This window comes from Marmota marmota, unplaced genomic scaffold (assembly GCF_001458135.2).
Source record: "Marmota marmota marmota unplaced genomic scaffold, marMar, whole genome shotgun sequence".
In the NCBI taxonomy this organism is placed as follows: domain Eukaryota; kingdom Metazoa; phylum Chordata; class Mammalia; order Rodentia; family Sciuridae; genus Marmota; species Marmota marmota.
Genome location: NW_026000229.1, coordinates 54,343,374 through 54,363,796, shown reverse-complemented (window position 1 = coordinate 54,363,796; position 20,423 = coordinate 54,343,374). Strand labels below are relative to the sequence as shown.

The 20,423-nt window shown below is 37.7% G+C and overlaps 1 protein-coding gene across 1 annotated transcript; it reads left to right on the top strand.

The window, feature by feature from the left end:
- The first annotated feature begins 412 nt into the window (after positions 1-412).
- On the top strand, positions 413-19,573 carry LOC107138329 (dehydrogenase/reductase SDR family member 7-like). The gene is made up of 7 exons (XM_015480954.2): positions 413-682; positions 7,598-7,750; positions 9,572-9,678; positions 10,160-10,399; positions 12,614-12,736; positions 13,741-13,956; positions 19,187-19,573. Exons 1-7 carry the CDS (start codon positions 559-561, stop codon positions 19,211-19,213), a joined length of 990 nt encoding a protein of 329 aa, XP_015336440.1. The 5' UTR covers positions 413-558; the 3' UTR covers positions 19,214-19,573.
- Positions 19,574-20,423: the final 850 nt, after the last annotated feature.

Sequence of the window (20,423 nt, the reverse complement as noted above, 5' to 3'; positions counted from 1 at the left end):
AGCGGTCTACTGCTGAGCCACAATCCCAGGCCCTAAATTTTTTTTTTTTAAACTGTCTAAAAATACAATGAATCAAAGATGGTAATCCAAGATTTTTGGCACTACCATGAATAGAATGTAAGTTATGTAAGATTATCTTGATTGTAACAATAGAATGAATGATATTTCTGAAATAAAAGTCAAGAAAAAAATGTGGAGAATTAAAATTAAAAAAACAAAAACAAAACCCAAACTCTTTCTTATTATCCACAAATCCTGTTGACTACTATACCAGCAGTAGTATCACTAATTAAGGCATTTGGGACTTTTGTCTTTATTGAACCTTCATCACAAGCAAGCCTAACAGCATCAATGGTAGTGGCCAGTTTGAGGGTAGCATCTAACACCTCAGCTCTCTGTGACCCTGGGGCAAGCCAGGGCCACTCCTCTTTCCTGCCTGTTCTCTGGGTGGAGCCAGGAGATAAAAGCAAAAAGTCATTTAGGGCTCAGGTTCTTTAGAGTTGAAGCATTGCTTGGGGCCAGGGCAGTCTTCTGCTAGCAGAACTACACTGAAAGGCAATGAGCTGGAGTTTGCTGCTGGCACTGTGTGCACTGCTCCTGCTTCTGTTGAAGCTGCTGTGCTTCCTGTGTGTTGATGGTGACCTGACTCTGATGTGGTCAGAGTGGCTGGGGCGACGACCAGGTGAGGACCTTCCAAGGCCACCAACCCCGAGACTGGGCTAGTGAGCAGTGGAAGTCCATCCAGGTCTCCACTGGCTCCATATTCTTTCTGGGTGACTTCTGATTGCATGGAGCCTCTGAGTCTCAGTCCCAGGAAACGTGGCGAGGGAAGTAAGAAGCAAGGGTAAGGAGGCAATCCACTCTTTGGTCCTCTCTCCTGGTCCAAGAAGTCAATGATTTGCTTCCAGCCTAAGAAACCTCTCCAGGGTTGCCAAACTACAGAATACTGGAATTGGAGGATGCCCTCAGGACTCTTATTTCTCAGCTAGGATCCCAGGGATTCCAGTGCAGTGTCAGGGGAGGATACTTTCAGAAACAAGGAGCATCCCCCCGCATTGTAAGAACATCAGTCTCTTAGTAAAGAGTCTCTGTGTGTCTTCCTCAAGTCATTTATCCTCGATTTCTCACTGTTCTGTAGTTTTAGAATCAAATTTGAGGTAATGAAGTCTTCCACCTGCCTACTCAACCAGGAAAAAAGTGTAACACTACAAAGAGCTGAATTGGCATTGTGCCTGGGGAGAGAGAATTTTTGGCACACTAAGGGGCATTCTGCCTACCTTTCTTTTGTCTCTTCCTTGCTTCCTATTTGATGATTCTCTAATTGTGTGTGTGTGTGTGTGTGTATTCATGAACACAGTGTGTACTAGATAGGCAGTGTGCTCAGCACTTTACAGGCATAACGTTTGACTTCACAAAACTGGCACAAAGTAGGCGTTACTCTTGTTTTCTACATAGAATAATTGATGTTCAGACAAATGAAACGATCTGCCCAAAGCTGGAGTTTCCCTGGACCAAGTTTCCTGTATGTAAATACCTGAAGCATGAGGTGAAGTTGGCTTGGAAGTAAAATAGTAGGTCAGAAAATAGACTTGGAAGTGAAATAGCAGAGGATATACTTGGAAGTATATCAGAGGAAATAAAATAGTAAGTCAGAAGAAGATGTTTTCTGAAAGGCTTAGGTGTGGAGGTAAAAATTGGTTCTTGGGCACTGGAAAAAATTCTGACGGTGCAGTGTTTTGTGCCTCTCCAAAGCTCAACCCTATCGGATGAAATCTTATTCTGTGATATTTAATTTCTCTAGTTTGATTTTCTTGAGTAAATGCATAGGGCGCTACTGTGGCTGGTCTGACTACGGCTATGTTGGTGTTCTCTCGGTGAGTTGTTTGTTTTATGGCCTAGGAAAGGGCTACACCTCCAGTCCATCTTTGTTTTTATTTGTAGTTGGACACAATACCTTTATTTATTTAGGGAATCAGAAATTCCCATACAATGCAGTTTTATTAGCTGTAGGACTTTATCTTGATTTATGGCTTCATTTCAACAGGTGGAATATTCCTGTCCATTTATTGTCATTAACTGCCTTGTGGATGCTTGTGTTTGGTCTTTAATGTTTTGTGTTCATTTGGACTTGGAGAAAGAAATAAAATTAGTTTCTTTTTTATTACATAATTTTACAAGTCATTTAATTCATCAAACTATGTCTGAAAAGTTAAAATGTTGACAGTATCTGAATGAATACCCAGAAGCTAACATATTAAGTAAATGTTAAAAGTTAAGGTCTCTAATACTAACGTTTAAGAAATTCAATTGTGGGCTGAGGATGTGGCTCAAGCGGTAGTGCAATCGCCTGGCATGTGTGCAGCCAGGGTTCGATCCTCAGCACCACATACAAACAAAGATGTTGTGTCCAACGAAAAACTAAAAAAAAAAAAAAGTAAATAAATATTTTAAAAAATTCAACTGTTTTACTCTTCCTTGAAAAAAGGTTTTAAAAGATTTTATTTAAATATTTATTTTTCAGCAGACAACAACATCTTTGTTTGTATGTGGTGCTGAGGATTGAACCCGGGCCGCACGCATGCCCCAAGGATTTTAAATATAATTACAATTATGTAGTTGTATGTTACAAATTTACATATTAATAATGTTACCACTTAATAAAAGGATTTTGAACAGAAATAGTTAAAGTCCTAATAGTTTTAAAATTTTAATTTAAAAGTTTAACCATTCTTATTCTGCATTGACAAAAAGTAAGCTTATATGACTTCTTTTTTTAGTGCTCCTTTAATGTATAGAGTAAATGCAAAAATACATGCAGTATATAAAAATATTGAATATTCATGAAATTATGATGTTATTAGGGGACACTAGAGGGGAAAGATATCTAAGAAGATTCTGGTGGGGTGGAAGAATAAAGAAAAAATTTTTTTTAAATATCGAAATCAACTCAGATACTCCAAAGAGCTAAGGCCATAAAGATGAAGAGATCTCCTTGGCTATTCTGTAGATAAATTTTTTTCATCTTAAAAATTAGACATCACACTCATCTAATATAAAACTTAAAACTACGAAAGGGTATCTAAAAATAAGTAAACTTTGATCTACTCTTGTGCCCCATCCTTCCAATATGCTTCTCTGGAGGCGACCAATATTTTCTGCCTCTTTTGTGTCCTTCTAGAGAATTCGTGGCATTTCCAAGCATGTGAAAGTTAAAAGTAAAATTTTAAGGCAACAACATGGATACTGTTTGATCCAGGAAACTTTACAGCACAAATCCAGCGCATGAAAAGGGACAACAGCAGCACATGCAAACAGAACTCAGGTTTTAGCTGAGAGAAAACTTCAGTGTGAGTCAGCTGTGAAGTGGCTTTCAGCAAAGCTGAGGTGGGTCTGGGCTACATCTGCAGACATTTAGTGTCTAAAGAAACAACTGCCAATGATGCCTCTGTGCTGGGCACTGGGGATGCAGCAGGGACCTGACACAATCAGGTCATAGACCGAATCTTTTGCAAGACAAGGGAAGTAATGGAGTCAGCTCATCCTGCTCTGCATTGCCCCGACCCCACTGGAATCCTGCATCCTTCTCTGGCCAGCTCCCTTCAACAGGAGCATTGAACAAGCAATGGGAGCTTGTGCAGGGGGTTTGAGCAGAGCTCAGGACCTGATGCTCAGGACACATGAGGAAAGCAGCAGAAGTTGAATATGTTTATTTAGAGAAGCCAGAGATGGGAGCACTTAGGGAGGACAGAACAGCTGTCTTCAAGCACATGAGGATGGCCATGTGGAAGAGGCTTGGTTTACTCTTTCTGGTGCCAGAAGGCAGGTCTGCTGCCCACTGCTGCCAGTGGGTAGAAGTTAAAGCTGTATCCCGTCAGTGGAAGAAAGAGCCCTTGAATGATTAGACTTGTGTGAAAGTCCCAGATGACGAGCTTCCACAGCCTGTAAGGGAAGGAAGTGGAGACTAGTCAATGGTTTGAGGAGAGAATTTTCAAACTGGGTTTAGCATTGATTGTAAGTTTCTAAGAATCTACTTTCAGGAGCTCTTTATGGGGTAGTTGGGGGGTCTTCATATATGCCAGATTCTGTGAAATGTAAATGAAAGTTGGTGCTAAACAAAAAAAGTCTTCTTCAGGGTGGGAGGGTGATGTCAGACCTGAGTGTATTGAGGTGAACTTGAGCCTGGACACTTTGACTATTGGCTTTATGCAATAGTTGCTTTCTTGTGTAAAGATGAAGAAATCTTTTTTAGCTCTAAGTCAGTTAGTAAACAATTCCAAAGAAACTATATTCCCCTTAGAGTCTGAGTATTGAAAATACTTGGAAAAATGAATAGTCAATAGCTAATAAAGGTTTGTCTGAATACACACCTATCATTCCTGTGAAGTCTTTCTGGCTCAGTTGAGCCTTTCCGCAAATGTACATCACCTAAAAGGAGAGATTTGTAGCCCAGACACAATGCTAGGGCTATTTCCACTCTAGGTTTAGATGTTTAAAGGAGACTCTTTTCCTAAAGACATGTATTTTTGGAATGTTTAAGAAACACATTGTTTTTATCCAAGTATGGTGGCACACAACTGTAATCCCAGTGGCTCAGGAGGCTGAGGCAGGAGGATGGTGAGTTCAAAGCCAGCCCCAGCAAAGGTGAGGTGCTCAGTGAGACCTTGTGTCCAAATAAATTACAAAATAGGGCTGGGGATATTGCTCAGTGGTCAAGTGCCCCTGAGTTCAATTCCTGATACCCAAAAGAAAAAGAAAGAAGGGAAAAGAAAGAAACATATTAGTTTTAAAATATTGACTATAACTTAGGGCTAGTGGTGGAAGGGCTTACCTAGCATGGATGAGGCCTGGGTTTAAACCCTAGCACAGCAAAGAAAATTGATCATGTTTCAATTTGTGTACCAGAAAGAAGAGTTGGAAATACCTAGGCTCATATCCCAGCTCTGCCAAGGTTCTTTGGTATTGATTAGTCATTCAGTTTTGGAGTCCTTTCTATGTTTCAGTCTCATTGTTAGGCACCGGGGCTTATAAAGAAACAAGATAGGGTCCCAACCTTGATGGAATTTATAATCTAGTTGGGATAAATTAATCTCTGTTAACCTCAGTTTCATTTTTCAAAACAGTGAGATAATAATACTATTTCATAAGGTTCTTGTGAGGGTTTTAATAAGGTAGAAGTGAAGCACATAGATGTCATTAAAAATGGTAAGTAATTCAGACTAATAACTCTTTTGCCCTAGGCAGGAGAAATTTAAAGAAATTATTGGGAGGGTAGTCTATATTTTCTGCTCTAAAGTCCATCTGTTAAAAATTTTTGTGATAACTATAATTAACATTTATTTAGTACTAGTTACATGCAAGATGTTTCTGTGAGTGATTTACATATTTTAACTCATCTTTCTTGATATCAATAATCCTGTGAGAGAGTTAATTACTAATCACTTTTCTAGTTCTGGACAATTAAGGCACTTTACTCATGGGATATGCTCACAGCTGTGTGGTGGAGCTGGAATTTGAACCTTGGCAGTCACCAGAACTGGTACTTAACAAGACTGAATTTAAAAAGTGCTTAATTAAACAGTATACTAGGTTCTTGATTTCAAGTATCCTGATGTAAAATCAGAAATGTAAAATTAAGTAACAACTTTTTTGCTATTTTAAATCTATAATACATACTTCAATAAATAAAGCACAAAGGAAGTAAACCACGGTGACTCTACAGGTTCAGATAGACAGTGGCTATCATCCCCTGTAGCACAAATAAACTATTCATCAGCTTAGTACTGTACCATTTTCACAGTGTTTAATAGAATGTAACTGTGAAGAAAAAAACAATCTTGGGTGAACTACTAGATTCTGCTCAGATGACAGCTCAGACATTTCATTCTGTTTTTGCAAGGGAAGATTTCAAGTAAGACAAGATGTAGTAGAAATATAACAAAGTTTATTGGAATAGGAAAAGATAGTTTATTAGAAGAGAAAGAAGGTAAGAAGCATAAGAGAAAGGGGGCGGGGAGAGAGAGGCCTGGGTAGTGGGTCATCTCTGAGAGGGGAATGACAACTCCCTTTTTGGTGTCTCAGCTTTAAGAGGTATTATTGCATAGATATTATTGCATAGATCTCATTCATGTATCTAAGTGAATGCAACAAGTATGAAAACTTACAACAAGACTAAATAATATACCAAGGACCCAAAGACAACTATTTATGTTGGTGTGTGTGGATTGGTTTTGTCTGGAAATTGTTTTTAGAGATTTTATGGTAGTTTTAGACCAGGGCAATCTGTCCTTAACATATCAGAGGAGGAGTCTTGGGTAGTAACTTCTCTCCCCTTGTAAGGGTAAAAGAAATTGAAGTTAAAGCGTAAAAGTTAAAGAGTAAAAGACCGGGTGTTGTAAAGTTTCTAAGCTGCAAAGTCTGAGTTAAATTTCTGTAGCTGTTAAGACAATGCTTGGAACTGCCCAGTAATAAGGGCTCTGTGTGGTCGCACATAGGCATTGCAGGGCCTGGACCAATCAGTTTAAATGTAACCCCCTCCTTAGGAATGACCTATCACTCCAGCCTGACCTGTTCCCGCCAGTGAATGAACCAATCATGTTTAGGAGTTGTTGTTCAATTTTCCCGCGCCTAATGATGATTTGTTCTGATGTATACAAAGCCCTCCGCCCTCCCCAAAAAGTGTACTTAAGCAGTGCTCAGCCCCTGCTCGGGGCTCTGGCTGCTTTCCCTTCTTGAGTGGGCACGGAGCCCCAGCATGCTGGTTCAATAAATCCCCCTTCTGCCAATTGCATGAGTGGTCACTTGGTGGTCTCTTTCTCCGACGTTTTGAGGGACCCTTACACCCTGAGAATAATATGTTGTTTGGGCTATTATCTTATGTCAGAACAGTGCCAGGATGACTTTCTGTAAGTTGCTCCTTTGAAATACATATTGAGTTATAGTGCATAGGCTCAGGCTATGGAAATAACTCCTCATTTTCTATGTTCCCACCTCTCATGTTCACTGTTCTTTATCACTATTACAAAAGGACATTAGCTGGCAGAAATCCAATATGATTGGCAAATGCAGAAAATATTACTTTAAACATGCAGGATGATTACATCTTATAGAACTGCACTTGGAATATTGGCATTCCTTATCAATAACATAATTTCAAAAAATTGAAAGAACTGAACTGAAAACAGACTGGAAACCTTAGGGATCACCTCATCTGAGCCCACCATGAATGTTGAAAGTGAGTCTGGGCAATGACTTTCTGTTCATTTAGCTTTACTATTCTTTATCACACATGTGGGTAATATAACCTTGGAATAAATTATGGAATTACAATGTTTACCTGAAAATAAAGTTGGAAAAATTCACCAAGATACTGAAATGCATAAACTACTGTGTAGATAAGTTATTAATGTGATGTGTTTTCATGTCTTTGAAATATTAGATATCAAGAATTTTCTTAGAAAATTTAAATATTTAAGCTCCATGTTTATTAGGTCTTAATATTTTAGTGGTATTGTTTAAAGTTTATTTTTTTTCCAGTCTTTGTTATGGGTATAATCCATCACTTATTTTCTGCCTTCCAACCCTATTCCTTCCTCAATAGAACAGGAGCTGACGGGACTGGTGGTGTGGGTGACTGGAGCATCCAGTGGGATTGGCGAGGAGCTGGCTTACCAGCTGTCCAAACTGGGAGTTTCTCTTGTGTTGTCAGCCAGAAGAGTGCATGAGCTGGAAAGGGTGAAAAAAAAATGCCTAGGTAAGTGAACCTAAAACAGCAGCTGTGCTTCCTAGACTTGAGGCAGACTGCAAATTCAAGTGCAGCCTGGGAATTGCAGAGGGGAGATGGGCTTCTCCTGCCAGTGCACCCTGGCTCCAATGCTCCAAGTGCCTGGCCCCTCGCCCTTTTCTCCTGTCGCATCTTAGTTGGCTTCCCTTCACCTTTCCTGCCTCATTTTGTCAGCTTTCTACTCCTTTTTGCACTGACTCTTGACATTAGGAAGTGACTGTCTATTCTGTCCAGTGCTGGTGACTTTTTAGTGACAATGTGACTTATATTTTGTCTTCCGGAAAGAACAGTTTGTTTGTTTGTTTGTTTCTTTTTTTTTTTAATAACAGTTTGTTTCTTATCCATGACATTCATGTATGTAACCACTGAAAGTGGGTAGGATGGATCCTTACTCATTCTGCTAAAATATTAGATATTATTTCCACAAGGGAGCATGTAATATTCTATTGTGTGTGTGCATATTTTATATATATATATATCGAAGTTTCTTATCCATTCATCTACTAAAGGACACCTAGGTTGGTTTTGAAGTTTTGCTATTGTGAATTGTGCTGCAATAAGCATTGATGTGGCTGTGTCCCTGTAGTATGCTGTATTTAAGTCCTTTGGATATAGACTGAGGAATGGGATAGCTGGGTCAAATGGTAGTTCCATTCCCATTTTTCCAAGCAATTTCCACACTGCTTTCCAGATTGGCTGTACGAATTTGCAGTCCCACCAGCAATGTATGAATGTGCCTTTTTCCCCACATCCTCTGATAAACCCAGCCTAATTCCCTCTTAAGATTGAGAGCCATTTCATCACAAAGGCATGAAAAGTTTATTTCGGCTTTATTATAAATTACTGCGATTTCTAAACTTGCTTGGAATGGCTGCTCATGCCTTGAACTCATCCATGCCTGGCTTTCCCTGACTAGATAACAACCCTCTCTGAAACCTTAGCGGTGCCTCAAAAATTCTGGTGTTGGGATCTAAATTTACTCCCTAACTTGAAATTTTGAACCATTTAGATAATTAACCTACTATCTGCCTTTTTATTATGCTTGTCAAAATCCTGTTACCTGTAAGTTTTCAAGACACCCCCCTTTTGCAACTTTTTGTGCTATAAAACCATGCTTCTAGAGAGCTGGGGTACTGTCCTCTAACCCAAGGATTTTGGGAGAGACAGTCCCAGCCAGTTGGAATTACACCTTGCTTTAATTTGATTTAAAATTGGAGTCAGTGATCTTTGCGTCATGGTTTAACATAAGCCACCTGAGAAAGTAAAGTCTAGAATAATTAGTGAAGAACAAAAGACAATGTCAGAGTTAGTTCTAAAGGGATGGAGCACCTGATAGGTCAACTCCACACAGGAGCTAGTGCTAGACAATTAGAAAATGGCCCCTTTGGTTTATTTAAGGGGGCACATTAAAGGCAAGGATAAGGTTTGGGGGAGGAATCTTGCTTTGTGATTTCTTGAAGTCAGCAGGCTGATTGGCATCTTGGCAGGTCACACCCATGTCAGAGGAGCTGTGCTTCTACAGCACGTCACCCCATCTCTGGTGCTGCATGGGACCTTTGACAGAGCTGAAAAAGGCTCACAATGTGTCTGGGCAGTCAGCCAGAGGAAATGTCTACTGGAAATTCCCAGACACCAAATTCTCCTATTCATTAGGCTTCCATGTTCAATGTGGTCCACACTCAGCACACAGATGGTTCTCGCCACCAGGGTGTGTGCTAAACTGAGAGTAGCAAGGAGCATAGTGGATCTATGCCATGCTATCCCCACTAATTTTTAAATGTCTCTATTTAGGCAATGGCAATTTAAAAGAAAAAGATATATTCATTTTGCCCTTTGACCTGGCTAACAGAAGTTCCCATGAGGTGGCAACTAAAGCTGTTCTCCAGGAGTTTGGTAGGGTAAGTAGCAATTTATATTCACAAAGCATTAACAACATTGCTCTGTCTGGCTTTGAAATAACCAGAAAGGAAGGATATTTCCATCTATGGTGCTTTCATTGTAAGAACTTTAGGCACATGAGGTGAGATCAGGCCTATGAGTTGGGCCAGTTAATCACTGAGTTTATGAATTTAGGTAATTAATAATTTTTACATGATATCAATTACTAATTTCTCCCTGTAGACAGAAAGAAGGTGCTATTATAATTTTTTGACATTTATTATTTTCTATAAAAATTCACATAAAATGGGAGTACCATAGTTGCATTGTGATTACTTTATTCTATTATGATTTTGTTATGTTTTTACTACTAAATTCTATAAATATAAAACTGTTTCATTGGTTTTTCATGTTAATGACATAAGCAACCATGACAAGGAATTCTTTCAATCCATCCATAGGATAACCTTAAGCATCTCTTTTCTGGTTTTATTTTATTAGATTGATGTTCTGGTCAACAATGCTGGAAAAGCACACTCTTCTTTGATTGTGGATACCAAGATGGATTTCTTCAAGGAGCTAATGGAGCTTAACTACTTAGGAACAGTGTCCTTAACAAAATGTGTTCTACCTCACATGATTGAGAGGAAACAAGGAAAGATAGTTATTGTGAATAGCCTTGTGAGCTCTGTACCTATACCAGTAGCCAGTGGATATTGTGCCAGCAAGCATGCTCTTCAGGTAAGCCTGCTAAAACTCAACTTTGATAAAAATTGACCCAAATGAGGAATATGACTATCCATGGAACTAGGCAATAATGTGGGGAAACAGAAATAGGAGAACTTTGGTAAAAGATATCCCCAGTACATGATTAAAAAAAATAAAAATAAAAGACTTGAATCACAGGTGCTACAAACTGTCCAACAAGTATATATTGAACACTGATACTGTGCCATACACTGAAGCAGATCCTGGGAATATAAAAATGATTTTGCTCTTAAAAAGCATATATAATCTAGTCAGCATGTCATCCTTCACCTTATCCCTATTTCTACCTCATCCTCATGGTAGACTGTGAGTCCTCTGCTCCATTCTTCTACACAGATTTCAGGATGTGCTTTTTTCTCCCATTACTGTGACTTCTTTTCCTTTCCCTTTTTACTTGCTTTCATGAAAGTGAAAAAAGATACTGCCAGCTGGTTGCTTAGTCCTGGGCCTCATATCCCTACTGGGAAAAATCCAGATTCTGTCCACATGGGTTCTATTGAAAAAAGAAATCTTAGCAAAGGCAAAGGCCAGAAAAAGAGCTTCATTTGAGTTTCCTAACTAATGCGGTGTAAGTGTGGATATAAAGAACATAGAAGGCAAATCGGAGGAGAATGATTAAAGCAGACCCAGAATATAAAAGTAATACTGTTGAAGGTCAGTTTGAATCAAATGTTTCACTGTTGGAATAATAAAAGGCAATAGCTGCATGGTCACCTCACTCTCATGAGAACATGAGACTTTGGTTCATTAGGACATTTGTCTTTTCATTAGAGATCAGAAATTTTCAGTGGGTGATGATATGGAATGCAGTACTTATGATTTTCTCCTGTTCAGCAATGGGCTGTCAAATCATCTCTTAGAGAAACTTGGGCAAACCTCAGGTGGGCAGATGTGGCCAGTGCCAGTAGTCTCATAAGATGTGCAGGATGCTCCCAGTAAACCACAGATGAACTGTCTGGCCTGCCTCCAAGACTCTCTGTTAATACTAGATTTGATCTTCTGATATGATGTGGTAGGTTGAGACTCTGGTTAGTATTACCATTAGTTGAACACTACTTTCTTTGTGAAGAGCTCAATTTCTTCTAAGATTTCCAGCAGGTCATGAAGTGAACATGTTTCACTGAAAAGTTTACATGTTATGGTAGATGGTATTTCCAACAAGAGGTTTGTACCATCTTAAGAGACATGTCTCAGTGTTTGATGAGTGGCTCGCTTGATGTCTTTTCTGCTTTTACTATTGAGAGGCAGAATTTAAAGGTTTGAGAGCTCTTCATTTATTTACAAAGCATTCATTTCTCACAGGCACTGTGTCAGTCTCAGATGGCAGGAACCCTCCGAATGCTCATGAGGCCCAGGATTAATCACGCATCTCATAGTTTGTTAGGGGTTATTAGCATTTAAGAACTGGTAACTGAATAATGATTTTGGATCATATGTGAGTGTACCATGGTCAACAATAGTTAACCTGGCTTTATAACAATGTAGTCTTTGAAAACTCCTAATTTATCAACAGAGATGAAGAGAAACAGATTTCTGTTGATTCCCTGTTGGTTTAGAAATGACCAGTTTGTTTAAGTCTAGAAGGTTTAACTTGTTTCTACAAATGTCATTCAGTAGATGATCATATTACAATTTTAAGTGGCTAGGTACATGTTTGCTGAAACTAAATCATCCTGTTAAGGTAGTAATATCAATTGGAAGATTGGATTGTTTCTCCATGATGAATTTCTGTGCAGCATTGATCCCTCTGTACTCCCTATTGCCCCAAACACTGGTACTTTAGATGACTCTAGTGAATAAAGAGAAAGCTCACTCTGGTGATTTCTGGAGAACATGCACTTGTTTTGGAGCAGGGAGATGAGGATTGCTATGAGGAGGGTGTATCAGAACCTACTGGGTTAGTTTCTTGCTAACTATAAAAACCGTTGATGGCAAGAGCCACTATTACCAGGGTAGCAAACTGCTAATACCTAGCAAAAATTGAGAATGTCTTTCCTGGATCAACCCTGGACTCACAGTGAAAAATGCCTAACAACTTTGCATGATTACACTACTTGTCCTTTACTCAGGCATTTCAAAGCATATTTTGAGAAATCATGAGATATAAGATTATAATTAATATTATTTGCCTTTTTGATTATCTTGTCATTTTTTTTCTTTTTTTCTTTTTCCCTTTGTGTCTATTAGGGTTTCATACATAGCCTCCAAATTGAACTTATCAAACATCCAGGCATAATAGCTTCTAACATTTGTCCAGGACTTGTCCATTCAAATATTAGAAAGAATATGCTAACTGAAGAAGTCACAAAGGTAAAAATTTCTAGTAGTTTAATAATTTTAATGATTTACTAGTTATATGCTGGTGTTATATTATTATTCTTTAGTATTTTTATGTCAGAAACATTTTTCTTTGGTGGTACCTGGGATTAGAACCCAGGGCCTTGAGACTCTGGTTAGTATAGTTGGTAGATGCAAGACAAGCATTCTACCAACTGAGCTGTGTCCCCAGCCCATCAGAAACTTTTTTATGGCCCCAAACTTAACTGGCATGATGAAAATTGTTAGTTAGCTGGAATTGTTAAAGATAGCATTGGTATCAGTTTCAATAAGGCTAAAGAAATTACTAAGATAATATTCATAAGTAGGTTGCCATTGTTTGTTTGCTATTATGTAATAGGATTTTTAAAAACCTATTTAGAAACACCATTTATCTTCTTTAATTTTATCTGCATGGCATCAATTTTTTTCCACATTAGTTGTACATAATTTTGGGATTTGTTGTTACACGTTCATACATGCACGCAATATAATAATGTAATTTGACTAGTATTAATCCCTAGCATTTCCCCTCATGGTCTAAATTTTTATGTGATTTCATTTGCTATATATATACCACAATAAGTTTATTTTTATTACTAAGGTGATAATTATATCATCCCTCTAAGATTAAGTAATTTTAATTAAAAGAGAAGAAACTTATCTTTTAACCAGCCCATATACTCTTATCTGATAAAACATATGATTCCTATTAATATTTCTGAAATATTACAAAAATAGGACAGGATGTGGCTCAGTGAATGAGTTAGCATGCAAAGGACCACAAGTTTGATGCCCAACATCAAATAAAACTTAAATATGAAATATTGCAAAAGTTTAAAACTACTATTAGAGTCTATGGGGACTTCTAAGGGAAATGAGACCTCACTAAAGGATAAACACAAACTTGTTGTTCTCTTGTTTTTTCTAACTTAAATATTTTATGAAATAGCTTGGGAAACTATCCAGCATTCACTTAATTTTAAATTTTTTATTAGACTGTCGGCCATAATACGACTCAGTTGCGCAAAATGGCTACTAGTCGTTGTGTATGGCTGATGTTAGTTGCCATGGCTAACAATTTGAAAGAAGTTTGGATTGGAGAACAACCTTACTTGTTGGTGGCATATTTGTGGCAATATGTGCCAACATTGGCCTGGTGGATAATCCACAAGTTCTGGGAGAAAAGGATTGATCTCTTTAAGAGTGGTGTGGTAAGAGCAACTTAAATATTTCTTAATAAAATGTACCTAATTTATAGGAAAGTATGAAATCCTACAGTGAATAAAACTTTCTTGCTACCTTTCCACCTATTTCATGATATTAACATGAAGTGTATAAAGAAGTACTTGAATTGGAGACTATCGCATTAAGTAAGCCAATCTCCCAAACCCCAAGGCCAAATGTTCTCTTTGATAGGCGGATGCTGACTCACAATAGGGGTGGGCGTGTTCACAAGATTGGACAAGGCGGGGTGGGGCGTGGAGGGGAGGGGAAATGGGAATGGGAGATAGTAGAATGAATCAGACATAACTTTCCCTTGTTTATGTATGAATACACGACCAGTAGCTCCACATACTCCTTAAATATATAATGCATCAAAATACATTTTAATTTCATATATAACTAAAAAGAACAAATAAAAAAATTTAAAAAGTATTCCATCCCCAAACATATCTGAATGTTTACTGTAAATTTTGGCTAGTCTTAGATAAATGACTTTTGTACCATTTGGTAAAATCAAACCAAAGTTTGCCATTTTTTCTTCTACACTTACTGTTTGATCAATATATGTGTCCAAGTGCTTTTTCCCCACTGGCTTTCCCCAGCAAGTCCTACCCATTCTACCAGTTTCTCAGGTCAGGGGTCACCTTCTTCTTTTTTAAAAAATATTTTTTTTTAGTTGTAGTTGGACACAATACCTTTTATTTATTTATTTTTATGAGATGCTGAGGATCGAACCCAGGGCCTTGCACGTGTTAGGTGAGTGCTCTACCATTGACCCACAACCCCAGCCCAGGGGTCACCTTCTTGAAGTGATCCCTTGCCCTTCCCTCCCACCTCTCTTCAGGACTAGGTGCACCCCAGGCCCTGTGTTCTCTTCTGTCAAAGCACTGATTGCACTAGACAGGTCCATGCACACTATGTTGGACATGCTCCTTTTACCTAGTTACTGGAGTACTCTGCACATCTAACATGTGCCTATTGTTACTGCTGTTGGCCGGTGACGAGTCCTTGCTTCCCCAATGTTGAAGAATAACACCAAAGAAGCACGCCGAGGCAAGGTCAGAGTAGAAATTAGAAGTTTATTAAAGGACATAAAGGACAGCAGAAAAGACTTCTCCCGGAGGAAGAAGGGGACCCAAGAGGTGGAATCCGTGGAAGTGCGGTTGTCTCTCCATTTTATAGTTTCTTTCAGTGATGGAATGTAGGTGGGAAGGCCGGAGGGGTGGGACACAGGTGGGCCAAAGAAGTAGTCTGAGCAGGAAGGACTTCATTAACACTTCTTTGGGATGGACTTTGGCCTAGGGCCTTTTCAGGACTTCATTAACATTCCATGAGTTGTCCTGCATTTCCTGGAATCATTCTCAGCATGGCCTCCATTTTAGATTTCACTCGGTATTAGACCCGATTTATCTAACTACACTGACTACCTAACTTTAAATCTGGCTTCACTATGGCCACATCGTTGGAAAAAGCTGATTACTCTCTTTTTTTTTTTTTTAAGAGTCGGGGGGGGAGAGAGAGAGAGAGAGAGAGAGAGAATTTTTTAATATTTATTTTTTTGGTTCTCGGCGGACACAACATCTTTGTTTGTATGTGGTGCTGAGGATCGAACCCGGGCCGCACGCATGCCAGGCGAGCGCGCTACCGCTTGAGCCACATCCCCAGCCCTGATTACTCTCTTTAGACCTCTTTGCTATAGCAATTTGTGGAGTGATTCATTAACTGATTGATAACAATTGTGACCATCAGAAGAGTTTAATGTATCATTTGAACAGCAAATGTAAGGAGTCAATCTCAAAATTAAAGATTATAATTCTGCAAAGAAAGGTAAATGTTTTAGATGTATTTTATTGTTTGTTATTTCTTTTTGATATTTTATTACCTTGATTTAGAACTCAGTGAATACAGATTGACATAAAAAAGCAGAATTATCAAGTAGGATCATACTCTATATGTCACTATATAATCTGCCACTATTTCAAGCAATCTACTGAAACACCTAATCCACTTGTTACACATTTAATTTGTTCCAACGTTTTGCAGGCCATAAAAATGAATTACTGGGGAAAACACCAAAATTTGACAAAATGCTTAGGGATTGTTATGAAATAGTTTCATAATGCACAAAAATCCTAGAGTTTAAAAAGTCATTAAAGGAGTTTTTCACTGTCTACTGCTTTGTAACATGGTGCAGTTTGATCAGGGCCAAATAACTTAAAACTGTTTTGGCAGTGCTGGGACTCAGTAGTACAGGATGGTTCCTTGGTAGAGCTTGATCAAAATTATACCTAAGATTTCAATTTGGAGCACAGTAGATTTAATAACATTGAGCCCAGTTATAGATAAGAGTTGGGAGGGAAAGGCCACCTTTCCAGAGAGGAAGCATAACATCCTGTCTAGAGCACAGAGCCTAGTGCTGGACTACCTGGATTCAAATCCCAGTTCTACCCACCCTTGACCCTTGACCTCAGCAAGTCACTTCTCCATAGCTCAATCTCTCCATATGGGCAATGGAGATTAGTGATTAGTACCTAGTCACAATACTGTTATGGAGATTAAACAAGTTATTATACAGAACACTCTCAAGTATAGTCTGGATTGTTATAAATGTTAGCTGTTGTGATTTTCTATTCTTTTCAATTCTGATTTTTTACCATAAGATATTCCTCTCTAAGTATCAATGAATTTTTAAAATTATAACTGAAAAGTTAAAATTTTACTTATGGAAAATGTATAATGTGATGATTTGATATATGTATATATTGTAAAATAACTACCACAATTACACTAACACATCTATCTCCTCCCGTAGTTTTTAATCAGCATAATGAGAACAATTAAGACCTACTTTTTTTTTTTTTAATCACATTTCACATATATTACAGGTGCAGTGGCACACACTTGTTATCCCAGCAAATTGGGAGGCTGATACAGGAGGATCATAAGTTCAAGTCCAGCTTGGGCTACTTAGAGAGATCCTTTCTTGAAATAAAAATAAAAAGGTCTGGGGATGTAGGTCAGTGGTAAAGTGTCTTTTGGTTCAATCCCCAGCACAAAACAAACAAACAAACAGACAAACAAACAAATAAAATATACAGTACAGTATTGTCAACTGTAGTTGCTATGTTGTATATCAGGTTAAAATTTTCAAGTTATACAAGTTATTCTCTTTTAAGTGAGAGTTTACATACTTTGATCACTATCTTCCTGTTACCTTCATCTTGCAGTCCCTGATGATCTCAGTTTTAATCCCCTGTCCTCACCACCCTGCCTTCAATTGTGACTTTTTTCATTCCAAATATACATGAGATTATACGGTGTTTTTTTCTATCTTGATTATTTCACTTAGCATAACGTCCTCCACTTCATCTTTGTTGTCAGAAATGAGAGGATTTACTTTATAATGGCTGAACAAAATTCCATTGTATATGTATGTATGCATATTGTGTATACATATTGTATATGTATATAGGTACACATACATGTGTATATATGTATAAGTATATGAACATATACTCCAAAAATGAAAGTCCACAACTGGGGGGTGACTGTATCTGTTTGGTTCCCTCACTATAGGCTGAACATATAAGGCTATCCAGTCATGGACTTTCAGTGAGATAAAAACTGTGAGCTAAAAAACTCATTTTTCTTTCTATTGTAACTAGCTTCAGTTATTTTCTTACAACATGAGAAAGTGGACTAATACATACTGAGAAGTGGAATTTTTGAAATCTATTTTTATTTTTTGAGGAATCCTTACTCTGTTTTTCATAATCCCTGTGCCACCTTACATTATTAATGTTTTCAATAATAGGGCATAGGAAGAATATATTATAGAAGTGAATTTTTGTTTACAGAATAGCGACCTTCAAAATATAAATATCACTCTATAAATCCAGCATCTGATCACATCTAGTCTTTTCTAAAAGATAGTTTTTTGTTTCTTTATCCATCTTGACTATACTGCTTATCACAGGGTCTTATTCATTAATCATTTTTTTCAAAATGGAAAACTGGACATTCTCTCATTTCCCAACATCATTTCCTGGACAAAAGACCTCATTCTTTACCCCAAACCACAGAACAAAACTACACTGAATACTCTGTCCTATTCTTTGTATTTATTAGGGCAAGTAAGTGTAGGTAGGATATGCCAATCTAGAAAAGTATTATTAAGATAATTTGGTTTTAAGAAATGGCAAGAGCACATATTAGCCAATGGCATTTATGCTAGGTAGAGGAACTAATGATGCTAAGCATATTAGAGAGATTTATATGTAGATATGAAATTTTGGCTATGACTTTAAATTCAAATTAAAGCAATTGCCCAAGGCTTCTAAAGATTCTTTTTAAAATTTTTATTAATTCTTTTTAGTTAAATATAGCATTAGAATTCATTTGGATATAAGTATAGAATAATTTGCTCTAATTCTGTCCCTAGTACTCCCATTTTGCTCCCCTCATCCATCCCCCTGTTCCCTTCCCTGTATTGATCTTTCTGCTATTTACTTATAGTTTTAAATAATATCTTGTGGATATACATAATTGTGAGATTCACTGTGCTATATTCATATGTGTATATATGAAAGTTAGGTCAGATTCATTCCATGTTCTTCCCTTATCTGGTTGCTCCTCCATCTTCCTCTACTCCACTGATCTTTCTTCTATCTTTTCTCCTTATTTTGGACTAGATTCTGTATATCAAGGAAACATTTGACCTTTGACTTTATTGGTCTGACTTATTTCACCATAGTCTCCAGTTCCATCTATTTACCAGCAAATGCCATATTTCATGCATATTTATGGCTGGATAATACTCAGTTGTGTAAAACACCGAATTTCTCTTCTCTATCCATTCAACTGTTGACAGGCACTTAGCTTGGTTCCACAGCTTGGCTATTGTAAATTGTGCTTCTATAAACATTGATGTGACTGTATCCCTGTATTATGCTGATTTTAGATCTTTTGGATACCTGCAAAGAGAAGAACTTAATTGTCAAAACTGGGGCAAATGCTGGGTGGTAGCTCAATGGCAGAATATTTGCCTAGTACACAAAAGGTCCCAGACTCCAACCCAGGAGTAGAAAACATACACATTCAATAGAAAACATACACACCTCCACACACAAACGTACACAAAACACATACATTCACACACACAAAACCCTGGAAGAGGGACTGAATCAACTGATTCATATTATTGTCATTTTTTTGCAGGATGTCTCGAAGACAAAATATAAATGAAAAGAGTGCTTGCAGTTTGAAGGACAGAAGAAAGCAAAGTGGAAAACATATAAACAGCATTTTATGCTAAGAACAAAAATTGAAGGCTAAATGGTGATTTCACTTTTTGATGCAACTTTTCTTTCATCATACAATGAATAAAAAATAAAAGACTTCCATGAATCTTGCAAAATAGTACTAACACATAATACGTTCTTGAATAAAAGAACATCTAAAAATACTTACGCATATATGCTTAAAATCTGGGTTATCAGAAAAATAACCAAAGAATTATAGTAATCCATTTAACAGATATCTTAGTCCATTTGTGCTTCTGTAATAACATACATAATTTATAAACAATAAAACTTATTTCTGATAGTTCTGGAGGCTGGGAAGTCTGGGATCAAGTTACTAGCAGAATTGTTGTCTGGAGAGGGCTGATGTCCATCCAAGATGGTGCCTAGTTGCTATGTCCTACAGAGGGGACATAGAAGTGTGGGAAAGGCCATAGAAGCAGGTACCTTCATCAAGGCTTTTTATGTGGGCACCTATTCACTGTCATGACTCTGTCATCTAAAAGCCATGCTCTTACTACTATGGCATTGGGGATTAACTTTCAACACGAATGCTGGGTGAAACAAAAACATCCAAAGCATAGCAATAATTGTAAGGACTAATTCACACGAAGCAAAGTGCTGGGTAATGGGCAGATATAAAGAAGTATTTTGAATGATTCTACCTCCAAAATGCTTTACCTCTTTTAGTAGTGTGGACAGGTACAAATGACTGATTTGAAGAAGTAAACAGAACTCAGAGCAGCCATGATTCATTAAACACCTGTAATATGCCATTTGCTATAGTGGGGTGCTCAGTATTAGTTAACTCATTTATTCCTCATAACAGCCACTAAGGTAGATGGTATTATTTACCTTTATAGACAAGATGCACAAAGGAACTAGTTTGTAACTTTCCAAGGTCATAAAGGTAGTAAAGGCTGAGATCAGGATTAGATTCAGCTCAAGAAGTCTCCATTGGCCACTCCTTACTACTATTAGAATCAATTTTACTTTTAATCTTTAGATCCTTGCAGCAGAAAACAAGCATAGGCCAGGAGTAATGGAAGAAATACTTAGTCCTTTTTTTTTTTTTTTTTAACCAGCAGTTCAAATTTGAGCTTGAGCCAAAGTAATATACATAGAATAACACTAGAATAGTTGTTGGGCACAGT